General features: G+C 45.1%; 1 protein-coding gene across 3 annotated transcripts; it reads left to right on the top strand.

Moving 5' to 3' along the window:
- Nucleotides 1–34: 34 nt before the first annotated feature.
- On the top strand, nucleotides 35–17,238 carry TAF5L (TATA-box binding protein associated factor 5 like). Of its 3 annotated transcripts, none has more exons than XM_015857917.3 (5): nucleotides 35–284; nucleotides 1,944–2,088; nucleotides 7,095–7,199; nucleotides 8,867–9,591; nucleotides 15,296–17,238. In XM_015857917.3, exons 2-5 carry the CDS (start codon nucleotides 1,947–1,949, stop codon nucleotides 16,091–16,093), a joined length of 1,770 nt encoding a protein of 589 aa, XP_015713403.1. In that variant the 5' UTR covers nucleotides 35–284; nucleotides 1,944–1,946; the 3' UTR covers nucleotides 16,094–17,238. The 3 variants fall into 3 exon arrangements, with proteins under 3 accessions (XP_015713403.1, XP_015713404.1, XP_015713405.1); XM_015857918.3 differs by lacking the exon at nucleotides 35–284 and adding an exon at nucleotides 371–476; XM_015857919.3 differs by lacking the exon at nucleotides 35–284 and adding an exon at nucleotides 460–1,118.
- Nucleotides 17,239–18,280: the final 1,042 nt, after the last annotated feature.

Raw genomic sequence — 18,280 nt, 5'->3', positions numbered from 1 at the left:
CGCGGGTAGGCGGCGCAGTGCGGCCTGCTCCCATTGGCGGCCGGAGGGCGCCTGCGCGCGGGCCTCCCCAGCCCCGCTCGCCCCCGCCCCGCCGCGGCGTGTGTCAGCCGGCCATGGAGCGGCCGCCGGCCGCCGGCCCGCAGCCAACCCCGGCCGCTGCGCCCGCGGCTCACAGGGGAGGCGGCAGCGGCGGCGCCCCTGCCCGGCGCTGCTGGACGCACTGACAGCGCTCCCGGCCCCGCCGGCCGGCACCCGCCTCCTGCCGCCTCCGCCTGCGATGCTCAGTGAGTGGCGGCCGTGGCCCGCGCGGCGCCGGGGGGGGGAGCGAGCGAGGGAGCAGACGGGAGGGAGGGAGGGAACGGAGCGGAGCAGCGCCGCCCGGCGGCGGGAGCGGGCACGGGGAGCCGCCTCGTGGCGGAGGCCACACAGGCCCCGGGGAGGCCGCGGGCGGCACGAGAGGAGGGGCGAGCGGCGGGGTGAGCGTGGGGACCGGGGATCGTGCCGGGGGGAGGGAGGAAGGAAAGCAGCCTGTGGAGCTGGCCGTGCGGAGCCGCGGGCACGGAGGGAGCCCGCCCTGCGCCCAGTGTTACGGGGTCGGGGCGCGCCTCGCATCCCGGTTGTCTGCTTTCTCTCCTACTCGCACCCGGCCCGCGGCCACCTGGGGCCGAGGTTTTGCTTCCTTACGTGAGCCGTTATCTCGTTTCTTTTGAAACTTTAGTAAATCTTGGATGAGTTCGATAGTTAAGAGTTTGCAGGAGTTGTTGTAGGATGCTGGCTGTCCGGCCTGCCCGGAGCGGCACCCCCATCTTGGGGCAGGATGGAGGGCAGAGCCCCAAGCAGCAGCAGCCCTCCAGCTTCCATCCATCCATGCTGTGATACTGAAGGGCCACGGAATCTACCTCAACCTGCATCCTGGTGGCAGGAAGTGGATTCTCCCGGCCCAGCGCTCAACACACAGTCAGCTTCCAGCTCTTCTAAGGAAGAGGAACCTACGATGTGGTGTTGTCTGGGCTTCTGTGTAGCGGTTCCTCAAAAAGCAGAAGCGCAGTGTCCCTACTGTGTGCTCTCGCTGGTGACTGTGCAGAAGAGGCTGTGCTGTAGCTGTGTAGGCTCCTGAGGTGATCGTTCTTCTCTTATGTGTTTTGCTTATAAGTCAAAGTAATTAATGGCACTGGTATTATCGTTCTTGGGATGTTTGGCGGATCAAGGCGGTTGAGGCTAATGAAGGAGTGCTCCAGGCTTCCTGAAGATCCCCTTCATCTTTGGAGCTGGGTGTAGACGTGATACTGAGGTTCGGGGGACAGATGTGTCCTTCTTTTCCTTCAATTCTGCATCATTGAGCTGTTGTGAGCGTGCTCAACTTGAGCCCAGCGCAAGGCATTTTGTCAGTCCTTTCTTATGCTTGTTTTGTGATAACCCCTGATTTTTAGGGCTTGGTGAAGAATGTTTGTAGGAATGTTGTTTTCTTTCTTTCCCTGTTGATTTGTTTTGCACCACAAAGCTTTCCCTGCTTCTCGTGGCATTGCTTTTTCTGGTGCTAAGGGTGAGGGATGATGGCAAAGTAAGAGGCCTGAGGTTGGTACCCAAAGGGTTTCCTTGAGGAAGACTTCTGTCCTGCTGCACTGTCACACGAGAGTAAGAAAGACCCAGTCTTTCCTGAACTGAGGAGCCCAAAACTGGACAAAGATGTGGTCTCACCAGGGCAGAGCAGAGGGGGAGGATCAGCTGAACTTCCTGTAGAATCCATGGCTGGATGTAGTGCATGTAGTTACACCTTGATGCTGAGACAGCTGCCCACAAGCTTTATGTTGTGTTTCAGTTGTTCACCTTCAGTGATGAAAATGCCATTTGTTCCCTATCAGCTGTTGTGCAGTTATGGTTCGTGTTGGTCACAGCAGATGCCTCCACAGTAACAGCCCATCATCTCTTTCTTTTCTTTCCAGGTCATGAAACGCGTACGCACAGAACAGATTCAGATGGCAGTGTCCTGCTACCTCAAGCGCCGTCAGTATGTGGACTCAGAAGGTCCCCTAAAACAAGGGCTGAGGCTGTGTCAGACTGCTGAAGAGATGGCAGCTAATCTCACAGGTAATCCTGCTGCTTTCCATGCCTGCTTCTTAGCAGAGCTGCTGCTGCAAGTGTGATGGTGTGTCTTGGTAAAGCTAAATGAATTCACTTGTATGGATGGAGAGCTTTTCTTTTGAAATAAGGAAATTTGCCAGAATGAAGCTGGAGTGAGTTAGGTGACGTCAAAGAATGAAAGTATAGTTAGAAGCATAACAAAATGAGATGCACAAACAGTGAAACATTGGGTTCGGATAGTGGTAAATACATATGTTGCATCTCAGAAAACATGAAGTCTGGTGAGTATTGGCACTTTGATACCAAAATGAGAAGAGCCTACAGGAGGGATTAAGTAGAAGTAGGAAAATCTATTGTACCATTGTGCTCCAAGAGGGCTGTGTCATGTAAAATGGAAGTGATATGGGCTGTTTTTCTCTCTGGCCTTGTCATATTTCAACTTGTGAATGTTCTGTGTGTCTCCTGGTGGGGGGAAGGAAACCCTTCAGTTGATGAGACACGGCACATAGAAATAAACTGTCTCCTCTTTATTCAAGGCTTTTGGATTCTGTTACACTATTTGCTGTTCCAAATCCTGTGACCAGACAGACTAATAATTGTAATTTTCATCTTTTTTTTAATGTTGTTATCTATTTTATGTTAAAATAAACTGTGCTAGTATTTGTGCGGGTACAAACATTGAAAGGATGCAAGCAATGTGGAGGTTGCGAAGACATAATTTACATTTAAAAGTACTGAAAAATACAAGGTTGAAGTTAGAGTGAAACCATGAGTAGAAAAGTGGATTTTCTTAGTTGGTTTGCTTAGATTGTGACAGTAGTCCCAGCTGAGAGTGGCAAGGACATTATTTACTTGTGATACAACTTATTTTGACAAAACATTGTCTAACTCTGTGCTTGTACCTGGGTAGGGCTGGATGCCAGAATGGCTCTTTCTACCTCTCAACTATTTTGCTATAATTACAGTCCTAAGATGAGCAATGTATGGGTAAATGTGTAGGCTGACTCTTCTAGGAGCCTGAAGGAAGCTGGGTAATGTTTTGTTATTGGAACGGACTTGCACCTTGTCAGTATTTTTCATTTCCTTGCTGTTTTTAGGGTTGACAGACACTTGCTGCAACTCTCTGAAGTCATACTGGAAGGGTGGGGGAGAAATGAAACCAAAGTAAAAATGCAAATTGGTTTTGGTTGGTTTTGATGAGAGGTTTTAAGGAAAAGAAAAGTAGAAAAGTTGGTCAGAGTGAGATTAGAACTTGGAACTAATTAATACCAGGAGGGTGCAGAGTATCTGAAGGACAAGTAGAGCTGAATTGGACGGCAAGTCCTTGCGTTCCCACATGTCATCATGCAGAAAATATGTCAGTAAAGCATGATTTTGTGTGATTGATTTTTTGTCTTTTTACTAATCTTTCGCCAAATATTATTCCCGAGTTTCTTATGAGTTTGTATCTTCTTGCTAGTGCAAGGATTTTGTGGCTAATGACTCAGAACTTAGTCATCAATTTTCATTAGGGCTGCAAATGGTCTGCTATTGTGTATTCTGCTGCTTACTACTTCTCCGTGTCAAACATGCTGGTAGTGAGCTATCAGTGAATATGCTACAGTTCCACAGATGACTCCATTGAAAGAGAAAATCCCAGCATGTATTTATCCTGACAAAACAGGCTGAAAATAATTCCGCTACAGTCATTTGAGTTTTGCAAGCTGAATAAAAGCCAGCCAGGTTCTGAAGTTAGCACTGCTTTACTTCAGGGAAAGCAATAAAATATTTTCATCTGGAGATGATTTTGTTTGGCCCCTAACAAAACTCATCTTACTTTTTCTGTTCAGCTCTCCTCCTTTTGCACTCTAAATCAGCTGGTCTCAAGAAATGGGAGAGTTGCCTACTGCTGCCTTCAGTTCCGATTTCTCCTTTCAGAGTGAAAAGTGTTGGCTGGTTTTGGTTTTAAATAGTTTTGTTTCTCTGTTTTACCTTGACATTTCCTTTTGCCATCCTCCACAGCCTCTTCAGCCCTTCTCCACACTTAGTATATTTATACAGTTCTGGTTTTTTGCACTAAAGTACAGCCCAGAGCTTCCTTTTGACTGTTTCATATTTCTTAATGATCTGGAAGAGCATTTGAGGGATAGAAAAAGCATCTGAAGAACAGGTTTCTCCAATATCGTCCATAGTATCCTATCAATACTTAAGACTGTCAGAATTAATTTATAATTCCACTTAATCACACTTGCATCAAAGGAGAACCAGTTGTTATGAACCAGCGTTTACGGTAGCCCTGCATTTGTTCCCTCTTAGCAGAAACAAGAGAGCAGAACGGTGCTGTTGGTATCCCTGAAACAGGAACAGGTTCCTTGGAATGTGCTGGCGGGTTGCTTAACTGGCTGCAATTACAGGAAGTGAAAGCAGGGAGCAGATGTTTTCAATAGCTGCACTTATGGCCATTAGGGAAAGCAGAGAAGAAACTAGCATAATGTGTGAGGGGAATATGGCAAGTGTTTTTCTTCCACCAGGAGAAAAAATACCTGTATATTTCCTTTTATGTTTTGGGAGGTGTTGAGCTCTTGATCCCTTTAGCAGTGTTAATTGGGCATGAGTTTTGGGAAGGAAGAAGATTAGAACCTGCTGTCTGATGATGAATATTAATTATATTCAGCTATAAGCTCGAGTAGCCGGCATTTTTTAGTTCAATTTTGGCTTTAATACCAATAAGTTGCATTACAGAGATGCTTGGTTTTGCTTTTAAAAAAAGTTGCTGTCTTTATAAACTGATGCTCTGAGTTTTCATACTAAGCTCTAAGCCCGAAATTCTTATCAACATGGAGCCTGTGAAGCAGCCAGGCTGTAGGAAGCGCTGTGTGTGTGTGTATCTTTTAACAGCTTGTTTTTGTTTGTTTTGAGACTCATTTGATAGAAGATAGGCTATTGGTACTGGAGGCTGTAGTTGTGTTTCCCATGGGGAGAAGACAACACCGCCCAGCTCTCTGTTTCTGAAGCTGAATTCAGCTTTCCCTGGAGAGTCAGTAAATGCATCTTCTGTATTTCTCTTAAGAGCCAGGGATGCAGAGAGAAGGGAGGAATAGTGACAGGCTGTGTGTGCTTACCATGAGCTGATCTCTTCCTAATTAGAAGCACTGAGATGAGCTGGAGGCTGGCATCTCTCTTCAGCACGTGAAAATTTGATTATGCGTATAGACTTGCAGGGCTATCTGTGCCTCTGTGTGTGAGCCAAATGCTGGAACCAAAAAAGCGATCGATCAAGGATAGGAAGGAAAAGAGACACGGTGAAAGGGGCTGGGAGGCCAGGAAGGCTAAAAGAAGTTGAAGTTGAAAGGGAGAATAATAAAAGTAAATTCTGTGGAGGGGAAAGCAGTTATGAATATTAAAAATAAAAGAGGAAAACAAAGTTTTGCCTTGTCCTGCTCTTACAAGAACAGAAGAATTAAATACATCAGTTAAAATTACCTAGATTGTATAGGTGAATGCCTGTAACCCTGCACAAAGCCTCCTGTCAGATTCAAGGGCATTAGCAGAAGAGCAAGAGGTTTGTGCCATAAAAATAAGTCACTTCCTTTCTAAACAGTACAAAACCACATTTACAAGAACTGATTCTGACCCCAAAATCAGTTTAATACCGTCCAAGGTGACCTTGATGCCCTGAGGTAGGGTTACCGCCATTCAGAGGGACCTTGAGCCATTCAGAGGGACCTTGACAGGCTGGAAAGCTGGGCTCGGGTGAACCTAATGAGGTTCAACACGGCAAAGTGCAAGGTTTTGCACTTGGGCTGGAAGAACCCCAGGCACCTGTACAGGCTGGGAGGAGTTGTCCTTGAGAGCAGCTCGGCAGAAAAAGACCTAGGGGTCCTGATAGATGAGAAACTTAACATGAGCCAGCAGTGCGCTCTGGCAGCCCGGAAAGCAAATGGGATCCTGGGCTCCATCAGGAGAGGGGTGGTCAGCAGGGATAGGGAGGTGATCGTCCCTCTCTACTCTGCTCTTGTGAGGCCCCATCTGGAGTACTGTGTCCAGGTGTGGAGCCCTCAGTACAAAAAAGATATGGAGATTTTGGAAAGGGTCCAGAGGAGGGCCACAAAGATGATCAGGGGGCTGGAGCACCTCCCCTATGAGGACAGGCTGAGGGAGTTGGGTTTGTTCAGCCTGGAGAAGAGAAGGTTGCGGGGTGACCTCATTGCAGCCTTTCAGTACCTGAAGGGAACTTACTCCCAGGAGGGGAGTAAACTCTTCGAAAGGGCTGATAATAGCAGGACTAGGGGAAATGGTTTTAAGTTGAAGGAGGGAAGATTTAGGTTGGATGTTAGGGGAAAGTTCTTTACTAGAAGGGTGGTTAGGTCCTGGAACAGGCTGCCCAGTGAGGTTGTGGATGCCCCGTCCTTGGAGGTGTTCAAGACCAGGTTGGACAGGGCCCTGGGCAACCTGATCTAGTAAAGGTGTATGTTTGGTGGCCCTGCTAGGCAGGGGGGTTGGAACTACATGATCCTTGAGGTCCCTTCCAACCCGTGATTCTGTGAATTCTGTGATTCTGTGATACTGCAGACTGTGTGTCTTGGTGGGTGATGGATCCAGCTGAAGGAGGGGCTTTGTTTTGGACAGAGTTAGAAATTGTTTTCTTCTTTCTGAATGCAAAGTTGTAAAACCATCCAGTCTTATAAAACTCTACAGGGATCTGTAACAGCGTTACAGTGTTTCTTGTGAACTCAAAGTACCTGGAAGCTTTAAAATGTGTTTGGGGTCAGGGAGAGCAAGCAGATGAGTTGCTAAGCTTTTCTTAAATTAAAAAAATCAGTTTAGTTTTCATGATCAGTCTCATTTGTGCTCTTTACATTAAATATAATAAATGCCTTGTTCTGGTGCTTGAGACAGTGTCCTCCCTGGACAGTATGAAGTACAAAATGTCATCATGGTGGTTGTGTTACCCTGGATCTTATGAGAAGCCATATTTCCAGGTATGCATGCAGGACTCCTTCAATCCTGATTATATTTCTTTTATTTCACAGTCCAATCTGAATCTGGTTGTGCCAACGTTGTGTCTGCAGCTCCCTGCCTGCCAGAGCCACAGCAATATGAAGTACAATTTGGACGATTACGCAATTTTCTCACAGGTAAATATCAGGAAGCGAGGAAGAGGAAACCAGCTGGATCTTTGCCATTTCAACAAGTAAATGACAGTAGAACAAAATTTAACATCATGACACACAGTGTGTTATTAATACAGAAATGGGAGAGGCACCGTGTGGACTAGGGAAAGTCTTAGTAAAATGCACAGCAATATAATAACACTTCAAATCATGTTTCTATCTGAATCTCTTGATTCCAAGCTATGAGATTTCAGTTACTACAACTAAATATTATATATATTTGTTTTTGCCTGATTGCTGAGTAGCTTTGTCTATGTTAGCTGTCTGTTGAACTTACCTTGTTAATGTCGATTTGGCCTCTATATCTGTGTAGATCTTCTGAAAAACCTTGTATGTATACAAGGCAAAAAAGATGGTGATATGTTGTATGAATGGCAGGTAACTTAGTAGATGACTGCACTGGTTTCTGTCTCCTAGTCTAGGTATTTTGAATTCTGTTCATAATTGATTTCTTTTTACAGTTGTCAAGGCTACTAAGAGCTAATTTATATCCTTACATTTACCTGTACAGATTTAGAGACTGCATATACATGATGGGGAAAAATATACTGTAGTGGGATACATAGGGCACCCATGACTCCAGGTAATCCTGGAGGCTTATATTTCTCCTAGAGTCCTAAAGGTGGGAAGATAAAAAAAAAAATAAAAAAAAATAAAAAACAACCATAAGATTTTTGATAATAGTGAAAATGGAGGTTGCCATTCTTCCCACCTTGTGACAGATCTACGTCTCTCCAGTGAGCCTGGATCCTAGTGTGCAGTGTTGGGTGATATTACTGATAGTGGTAGAAGGGGAGGTACGCAGTGAGAGATGCATTTGGGCCTGCAGTAAGTGGCTGCTGTGCCCTGTGTGGGATCACGATACCTGTTGGCAGTGCTCTGCTCCTCACTGCTCCCTGCAGCTGGTGGGAGGGGAACAACTCCAAGAAGCTGGTGAAAGAGGGGTGGAGCTGCTGCGCAGATCAGTCTGTGCAAGGTACAGCATAGCCTAATCAGGAGCTGTTTACACAGTGCTCTAGGAGTTACTGCTGGGATTTGCTTTGTCAGGGCGAGAGACAGAAAGCATGCACACGAGCTGGCACAGAAATGAAACAAGCACAGCACACTGCAGTACATTCTGAAAATTGTAGCTTGAGACAAATCAGGTCCAGCCAAAGCATCACATACAAGTTTTATTGAGGCCTGGGGGGAAATAAAAAAGGCATCTAAGTTCAGGCCAACATAAACTACATAAATATTTTTGACTGAAATGTATTAAATGCTATTTTAAATGTAACTAGTAAATTTTAAGAGTATATTACAACAAAGAATGTATGTATTTTCTGAAATACATAGTGGAACAAATCCAGCTGTCGTGTAGCTCGAGGTACTATTTTAATAACTGACCACACCTAAAAGGAGTTTTGAAATCTGCCCTTTCTTCTGATAGTTTACTTGAGCAACTTGAAATCTCTCCTTAAATCTTCAGAAGATGCTACACATGCCCTTTAAAGTGGCTGAAAAGATCCACTTAACTGCACTATCAGAGTCCAGTTCTTGAGGTTTTTGCAGTAATTGTCCTTGCTTTGCTTTGTTCTGATTAGAAAGTGGATTGAGAGATTGTTCAAAGTTTGTTGCTCTTTTCTCTGTAGATTCAGATTCTCAGCACAGCCATGAAGTGATGCCTCTTCTGTATCCCCTCTTCGTCTACCTCCATCTGAACATGGTCCAGAATGGCCTCAAAAGCACAGTGGACAGTTTTTACAGCCGCTTCCATGGCATGTTCTTGCAGAATGCCAGCCAGAAGGATATCATTGAGCAGTTACAGACTACCATGACTATTCAAGATATCCTGTCCAACTTGAAGCTCCGGGCTTTTCTGGACAACAAGTATGTCATTCGCCTTCAAGAGGACAGCTACAACTACCTTCTTCGCTACCTCCAAAGTGACAACAACAACGCCCTGTGCAAAGTCCTGACCTTGCACATCCACCTGGATGTGCAGCCCTCCAAGAGGACCGATTACCAGCTCTACGCCAGCGGGAGCTCGTCGCGTAATGAGAGCAACGGGCTGGAGCCCAGCGAGGTGCCAGCTTCCATCTTGCAGAATGAGGCAGCGCTGGAATTACTGCAGGACAGCATTAAACGCGTCAAGGATGGGCCCCCTTCCTTAACCACCATCTGCTTCTATGCCTTCTATAACACAGAGCAATTGCTGAACACAGCAGAGATTTCACCAAATAGCAAGCTGCTCGCTGCTGGGTTTGATAATTCATGCGTTAAGTTGTGGAGCCTGCGTTCCAAGAAGTTAAAATCTGAGCCCCATCTTGTTGATGTGTCCCGCATCCGCCTGGCTTGTGATATCCTGGATGAGGAGGTCTGGATACCTCTTTTATTTTATTTTTCTCCCCAGTACTCTTTCTATTGAGGTATATTTGGGCTTCATGTTGAGTATCTAATAGTGTTACAGGAAATCGTGAGTCTTTTTGCAGCCTGCCTGCCTTGACTCACCAATTTTATAGCCTCCTCTCATCCCTGTTCCTTGCTTGTAAAATACTGCACTGAGGTTACTGACAGTGTGCTCAGGTCACAGTTCATTAGTCCTAGGTGCAGATCTCCTCCTTCATACTGTCCTTGAGGAGATCACAGTACAGAGGCAGCCCAGTACAGACAAGTCACTGGAGAAGGCTTTTCTTGAGGAGTAGCATGGAGTCTTCTTCTGGATGGAAAGATGAAAAAAGGGAACGTGGAAAGTAAAGGCACGTTGTAGTGAAAACTAGAAGTGGTTCAAATCAAACCATCAGAAGGGTGGAGAAAGGGAGGCAGAAATGGGAAGAAGATAAAGGAAGGAAGGAACCAGAGGAGGATGATCTGAGGCCTTAGATGTGAAAGTATGTTTAAGTGAAAAACTGTATGTAAAGAGACACCCTAGCAGAGGGTGAGCAGTTAAGGAAAAGTTATACAGTGTGTCTGCATTAAAGAACCAGTAGTGTAGGAGCTTCAGATAATTCACACTTTCTTGAGTGCCGCAGGTGAGGACTGGGGTATCTGTGCTTTTGCGTGCCAGGCTAGATAACATCCTCCAGTTTTCTTTCTTCTTATTTTAACTTCTAGTCACACCCTCCCTCCCCTCTCACCACCACTGTTCATGTAGCATCTTCTATCTGGTTAGAGAGCAGTTTTTAACTCTTTTGTTTAATCACTCCTGTCTTGAAGAGGGAAGTGTGGGGGGGAAATGCATTCAGCTGTTCTTCTGTTGCGCATTTAAAAGAAGAATCTTTTTTTTTTTTCTCCCTTTTTTCCTCCCATTGTTTTGTTTTCTACCCATGGAAAAACACCTGGTGGCAACATTCTGTTTATTTTAGAAGCGTGCAGAGTGTGGTGTATGATGAGGTATATGAGTCGAGCTTGCTTTGTTAGTTAGCTTGAGAACCACAGGCAGGTGTCCAGGTGAGACAGCACAGCAGTGTGTTCACTTCTCAGGTTAAGCCCTTCTGCTGAGCAAACAGGTAAGTGGGTCACACTAACCCAGGGTGGAGCTGTGGGCTTGTTGTCATCATAAGCTGCAGAAGTTCCTAGGACATTTGGCTATGGATTGCCTTTCAAGGATAATAAATGAAAATAACCTGTGACAAGGGAAATTTAGGTGGTGAATCAACAGGTCGCCTTCTTTCTTTGACTCCTGACTTTAGACAAGAGGGATGTTGCCAAGCTATCAGAAGTATAGTTAGCTTTTTGTTGTTATATTGTTTGCATATTTTCCATATATTACAAAATGGCCACATAAGTTTAATTACAAACAAATGTCATTGTTTGTTTTAAGATCTTGTGTATCCTGCAGTATTTATGCACAGGTCTAAAAAAACTGGTCAAAGACCAGCACAAAGTCATTGTTGCCCTGAATAATTGCATCACTGATAAAACAAATAGTGACCTGACCAGGAGTTCAGAGTTGAGGGCAAACATCAGCCTGGGCAGATCATGGTTCCATATCTTTGAATGCAAATGAAAGCCTGAGGACTGCAATGGAAACAAATGCCTGTATCAGGGAGCAGCAAGTGCTTGCCCACACAGGTACCCATGGGCCCAAAGGTAGAAACAGACCACTATCCATGTGTGCCACTTAGGTGGAAGGCAGAGATACCAAGACAGCTTGAATGAGACCACCCTTGCTGCGCTGCAGTCATCAGCAATGCAGCTCAGTACAACACAGTAGAAGCTGTGTTTCACACCATCATGGCAGTTTAATCTGTTCACAGCAGTAAATCTGATAGAAACTTTGGCAACAAAGAAGTCTGAAGTGTGTTGACATTACTGCACTGAGTTCTGTAGGATAAACTTGTGAGGATGTGACACTTGGCTTGTTCTTGTAGGGTTTCTTCGTTTTGTTCCATTTGATTTCTGTATAGTGTAATTAGATTGGGATGCAGCGCTGTATTTAAGTACTGCTCAAAATAGTCAGCCTTCGGCTTGCCTTCTGATCTGCTGCAAGCACATTAGTTGTGCAGTTTAAGAAGTTACAGAGGTTTGGGACTGTGGTAGTTTCAGTGGATTTCTTTCAGGATGGCACTGAAGTTACACTGTTGGCTTTCTTAACTCCTTGTGTGTGTTTATACGTGTGTGTGTGTGTATATATATGTTAATGAAGTTGTGATTTGGCAAAAGAGATCAATAGTTTTTCCTGGTCTTTTAAAGCCTTTCTGTCAGTAAAGTCATTTTTCTACTAGTTGTATTTTTAGAGAGTTTTGCTCAGTGTGATTCCCTGTTACACTCTGCCAGCACTGGCTTGGTTCTTGGAAACAAGAGAGGCTTAGTGATGGGGATAAAGAAATTCCATTTTATTTATAGTGTTGTCTCGCAGATGCCTCTCCATAGTCTCTCTTACTTAGAGTCCAGTAGAAAATACAGTTTTGCAGCAGTGCAAGTGGCCCTATTCTTTGCCATGCTTATCACTGGTGCTACATCAATCATCAACATAAAATTGTACTCTCTTATTCCAGATAGCTATAAGAGTGACAAGCCTTTAAATTCTACAGAGGCTAATGCTTGACCCTGTTTGACTCTACTTTTAAGACAGTGAGTGACAGTGGTCCTCGAGGTGGCAGTGAGCAGGGATGACACTGACACCTTGCTGGGTGGCAGATAGAGGAGGCAATGCAGGAAGAAGCAGTAGAAACACTCTGCAAAGAGAGCTCTGGTATCTACCTCCTTGTGTTTCCCTTCTAGTAGGCAGATCAGATCCCTACCGTAGGCAGCTAAGAGATCTTCCATATTGTCAGGATGAGAGAGAACGATACTCAGAGATAACTTGATACTACTTAGAGTAAAATGAAGTGGTGAATTACTAAAATTATTGAATTTACTATTACTAAAAATATTTCCTGATAGTTATTCTTTTGGAGAGTGCAAATAATAAAAGCTTTTACTGTGTCTGTAGGGTATTGCTTAAATAACTTGTAAATTTAGCCTTCTCTGGCTAGCAGGCTGACTTACAGGGAGGAAAGGGAAGAATATAGTGGCTCTTTATACATAGACCATTTTTGGTGAACTATAACAAATGTGCAGTTGTTTCACTGAGTATCAGACAGAAGGGATAGGTAAGATTTGCTACCTGTGCCCATGCAGAAGTATGGCTTTTGAATACTTAGGCAGGCATTTTCAAATCGGCTGCTGCTTTAGTATAAGAGAAGAGCATGTGCTTGTAATAGCAAAAGTGTAAGTGCTTGCAGGTAGCTGAAGTAGGTCTGTATGAATTTGAAAGCATAGAATTAAGTACCTGGATTTGCAGAATTTACAAAATCTATAATGCAGTATAGGGAACTTGAACAGACTTCTACTAGAAACTTGTTAGGGATCTTTTGGTCATAATTAAATAGGATAAAACACTGTAGGTATCAGCGTTGCAGGCCGAGTTACCACATTAAAAGCAGTGCTCTATCTGAAGTAGAAAAAGCAATTTGAATAAGAATGGGGTTTTGCATGCTAGAGCCTGTAATTGCTTTGTGCCTCACCTTCCATGAGAGATGGAGTTGGCTCCAAGCCACATCATAAAGCTCCCATGGGCACTGAAGAGAGAATTAGCGTTATTAAACATTGCTTGCCACCTACCACTGAGCACAATGCCAGGATGGAGAAAGACAGCAAGCTAGCACAGTTAGTGCGCTCACTTTCCTGAGTGAGATTTGAAACTGCTGGATGAGGAGGGCATTGAGGGCTGGAGGTGAATGCTGCTGAACTGTGGCTCCTGAGGTCCTGCAGCCCTGAGAGGTGATTTACTCTGCTCTTGTGAGGCCCCATCTGTTGTACTATGTCCAGGTGTGGAGCCCTCAGTACAAGAAAGACATGGAGATTTTGGAAAGGGTCCAGAGGAGGGCCACTAAGATGATCAGGGGGCTGGAGCACCTCCCCTATGAGGACAGGCTGAGGGAGTTGGGTTTGTTCAGCCTGGAGAAGAGAAGGTTGCAGGGTGACCTCATTGCAGCCTTTCAATACCTGAAGGGAACTTACTCCCAGGAGGGCAGTAAACTCTTGGAAAGGGCTGACAATAGCAGGACACGGGGAAATGGTTTTAAGTTAAAAGAGGGAAGATTTAGGTTGGATGTTAGGGGGAAGTTCTTCACTAGGAGAGTGGTTAGGCCCTGGAACAGGCTGCCCAGGGAAGTTGTGGATGCCCTGTCCTTGGAGGTTTTCAAGACCAGGTTGGACGGGGCCCTGGGCAACCTGATCTAGTAAAGGTGTATGTTTGGTGGCCCTGCCAGGCAGGGGGGTTGGAACTACATGATCCTTGAGGTCCCTTCCAACCTGGGTCATTCTGTGATTCTGTGATTGTGTGAGCTGAGAGCCACTTGCTGTGCGCTGGCTTCTGCTGGTCAGCGGCAGCCCTGGGGAGCTGAGTTTCCTCTCAAGGCAGGAAGTGCTTGTTGTGCAGGAAGCAGAGCGGTGTGCGGTGATAAGAGTTCATGAGGCTGCTCACAAACAAAAGGGCATCATCTTGAATTGCACATACAGACTTGTCCATAGGCGAGCGTTACTGATTCACTACAGCTGGAAAGGAAGGATGGTGTCAAGCAGATGCCTCCCAAGCGTGGTTCTTGTGCTCTCAATGAGGTGAGACTGCAACTTGCTGGGCAAGGACACTGTTTTGAGTCGAGATTTGTTGCGGCTTGTGCAGTCTGTAGCCTTTGATTTTGGAGGCGCTGCTCGAGCAGACTCCAGAGATGGCCTCCATTAAGAAGGAATAAAATGCTCAGATTCCTTTAGCACAGCTCACTGAAGTCTTTCAATGTAAAAGCCTTTAATTGTCGATGATCTGTTCTGGTGCTTGAATCAGAGAACTGCAGGATAGAAAGGTTTCCACTACAATTCTTTTTGTGATTATTCGTCTTCTCCTAGCCCAAAATAGATCATTTGGCCTAAATAAGATTCGTGCGTTTGTTGTTCATGAGAGATGGGGGTGCAAAAGCACCCTGGTGGTGCTGGCACAAAGAAATAGATACTATGACCTCACTGCATCTCTGCTAAGGTGTGGGGCTGAGAAGGAATGCCCAGTACACAGCTTGTCACGTTGGCTTGTCCTTCTGCCTCCTGCCTTTTACTTGTTTTAAGACATCTGGGCTTCTTTTTCTCTACTGCAAGTGTTACTTCCAAGGATGACCACACCAAAAGAGTGGATGCCAAGATCTGTTTTAACATCTCAGCCAAATAGTAGAGAGCGGATAGGGAATTAGCAGATGTTTTTAACAAGTGTTTTAAAGGAACAGATATTTGGAAAGCTTTCCTAAAACGCTTCTTTTTGCCTTATTTTTCATACAGACCTGGGTTAAGTGACTTCTAGAGCAGGCATGAGGCTATGCAAAATAAGGGTGAAACCTCTTAAGTCTGATCTCGGCAGCTCTTTAAACACTGAGACCAAATGCACTAGCAGCATTTTGTGTCCTAGAGTTGCTCAGAATGTCCCACGTCTAAAATGAGTTCTTCTGTGTTAATGCCAACTTATTTTCCTCACGGTGGTTCCTGTATGTGCTGAACAGATAAACATGCTTTTCTTTGTTTTTGTTTTCTTTTTTCTCTTCCCTGTCCAGGAGGAAGAGGATGACAGTGCAGGCACAGAAATGAAAATCCTGAGAGGACACTGTGGGCCTGTGTATAGCACCAGGTTCCTTTCAGACAGCTCAGGACTTTTGTCTTGTTCTGAGGACATGTCCATCAGATACTGGGACCTCGGAAGCTTCACAAACACTGTGTTGTACCAAGGACATGCCTACCCTGTCTGGGATTTGGACATCAGTCCCTGCAGCCTGTACTTTGCCAGCGCCTCCCATGATCGCACCGCAAGACTCTGGTCGTTTGATCGGACGTACCCTCTGCGAATATATGCAGGCCACTTATTGGATGTAGACTGCGTCAAGTTCCACCCCAATTCCAACTACTTAGCGACGGGCTCCACAGACAAGACTGTGCGCTTATGGAGCACTCAGCAGGGCAACTCGGTGCGCCTGTTCACTGGGCACCGTGGCCCCGTGCTGGCACTTGCGTTTTCTCCCAATGGTAAGTACCTGGCCTCGGCAGGAGAAGACCAGCGGCTAAAGCTGTGGGACTTGGCTTCAGGAACTCTCTACAAAGAACTGAGGGGGCACACGGACAACATAACCAGCCTTACTTTTAGCCCCGACAGTAGTTTAATTGCTTCAGCCTCGATGGACAATTCTGTCCGGGTCTGGGACATCCGTAACACGTACTGCAATGCCCCTGCCGATGGGTCTTCCAGTGAACTGGTTGGTGTATATACCGGACAGATGAATAATGTACTGAGCGTACAGTTTATGGCCTGTAATCTTCTTCTAGTGACTGGAATTGCACAAGAAAATCAGGAACATTAATTTTTTTTTTTCCTTAGGGAAGTGGGTGGGGGTGTTGAATGCCAGAGTCCATTACAAGCTGAGATTACTGACTGTGAAACACTTTTCTTCCTCTGTCCCCTTGAAAGGCACATTCAGAGTGATGCAAATGCTTTAAAATTTCATGCCCGTAAAAAGGCCTGTGCTGTTAAACGGAGCAAGGAAAAAGGAGAATTGATGAAAATACATGTATGTTCTAATCCTGTATTTGTAGGAGAGGAAAAGGGGAGGCAATCCAGTAGCTTGGGGAAACCAAAAGTGTGATCCAGACAAGTGAAACTGCCAGCAAGATAAGCTGCTGACCTGCACTTAAATGTCCTGCGTTGATTGATGGGCACATCTTATCTACTGCTAACTGAGGCTTGAGCGTGTGGAGAACTACTGGCCCAGTGCGTTTTGTTTTCTTTTCTTGGTATTGCAGAGTACCAGCATTTTAAGACCCTTACATTAAAAGAACATTATGTATTTTCTATGCTCATTGCGGTCCCAAATATTACAGCTCCTTATTGCACTTCTGCAATATTTTGGACTAGCTAAGCAGAAAATACCTTCTTTCTTTTCAATAATAGGATGGAAATCTGACCTTAGTTGAGGCCCGTCTCTGCATTGTCATTTGAGTTTGATTCCTGGTACTAGCTGTGATATTTGTATTTATGTTCCATGAACGAGGGATCTTTCTGAATCTGGTTGCACTGTGTTTTGAGGATGGGAGGACAGTGAGGGGTAGGGGTGGTGGCTTTAATGGTAATACACGACTTGCTTTGTCTGGAGGAGGGCACGATGGAACTAACAAGGCTAAGTTTGGACTCCTCATTAAAGCAAGTCATGTCAGTCTACCCCTGCACCTCACAGACATATTTCTGTGAAAGGAAGTTGGCAATCTAGGAAGGAGGGGACGGGGAGAGAGACGTCCACACAAAGTGACATGGGAAAAAATAGTATTACTAAATTATTGTGCATACGCAGAGGCAGCTTTGCCAGTGTTGGATTTTTCTCAAAAATGTTGCAATATCAGTTTCATGAACACTTTGTGAAATAAATCATCAGCATTTAAAACAAGGATCTGCAGAAAATAGCACGTTCTAATTTGTCATTTAGAGAGATTAAATATTTCTGCTTTCTGGAAAGAGTTATTTTGTATTTTGTTTTCTATTAAAAGCATTTAGTTTAAAAAAAAAAAAACAACAAAACAAACAAAAATGGTTTGGTCCCTTTGTGGGAAACTTGCTCTGATGTGCATGGGAAGGAGATGGCAGGAGCGTGTTTCTACGCTGCTGGAGCCAGGGTCTGCTTGGCACTCAGGGTTTGAATCTGGTGCTCTCGGTGGCTTCAAGTTCACTGTATTGATATCCTCCTATTTGCCTTCCACAGAGACAACCCTGCAGCTCATGGCGTAGATTACTGACTATGTAAGCCAGCTGAAGCCTGAGCAAAGGACTGAGGTACTGCTTAAGGTTGACACTGTGCACTGGAAGGTCTCATTGTATAGAACTGCATTTTTGTTCTTGGCTTAACATTCCGAAATTCCTCTTTAGAGCAGAAGCCCATTCCTAAATGTCTTCTAGATAGATGGTCAGAATTAAATGATGATTCCTTCTTGGCTTCCCTCAGGCTTCCTGGACCCATGTGAAAGAATTCTTTCAAGAGCATCAAAACAGAGTAAGAGTTGAGATCACAGGACACCACACAACTGCTCTTTCCCCCCCCCCCCATGTCTCCTTAGATTGGTAAATGACCATAACCTTATATCAGAAGTATGTTTGACCTTGCTGAGATGAGTAACTGCGTGCTGCAGCTCTGCTCTAAGAGGACCAGAAACACCTGTGTGTACTACAGGTTGAATGGCATTGCTGATCTTCTGACAACTAGATGTGAATCCATGTGTAAAACAGCTCGAAGATCTCAGTCCAGGAACAGGCATTTTAAAAATACAGTATGGGAGATGGGTAAATTGCTGATGTGCTGTGCAATATGGGTCTTTTAGAAGGGCTTCTTTCAGATTTACTGAGCTGCTTGCCAGATGAAATATATTCTGTTCTTGAACCTGTAGTAATCTCAGTGGTCTGCAATTGGTTGACAGCCTGAATTTCAGGGTATTTGCTCTAGTAAACAAAGTGCTGTGCCCATTCACAGCTCTGTTAGAGCTGCCCTTCCCATGTTTAACAGTTG

Source organism: Coturnix japonica, chromosome 3 (genome assembly GCF_054131305.1).
Source record: "Coturnix japonica strain WE chromosome 3, WE-NBRP24, whole genome shotgun sequence".
Classification (NCBI taxonomy): Eukaryota; Metazoa; Chordata; class Aves; order Galliformes; family Phasianidae; genus Coturnix; species Coturnix japonica.
The sequence above is the reverse complement of the archived record's forward strand: the minus strand, read 5'-3'. Positions and strand labels throughout refer to the sequence as shown.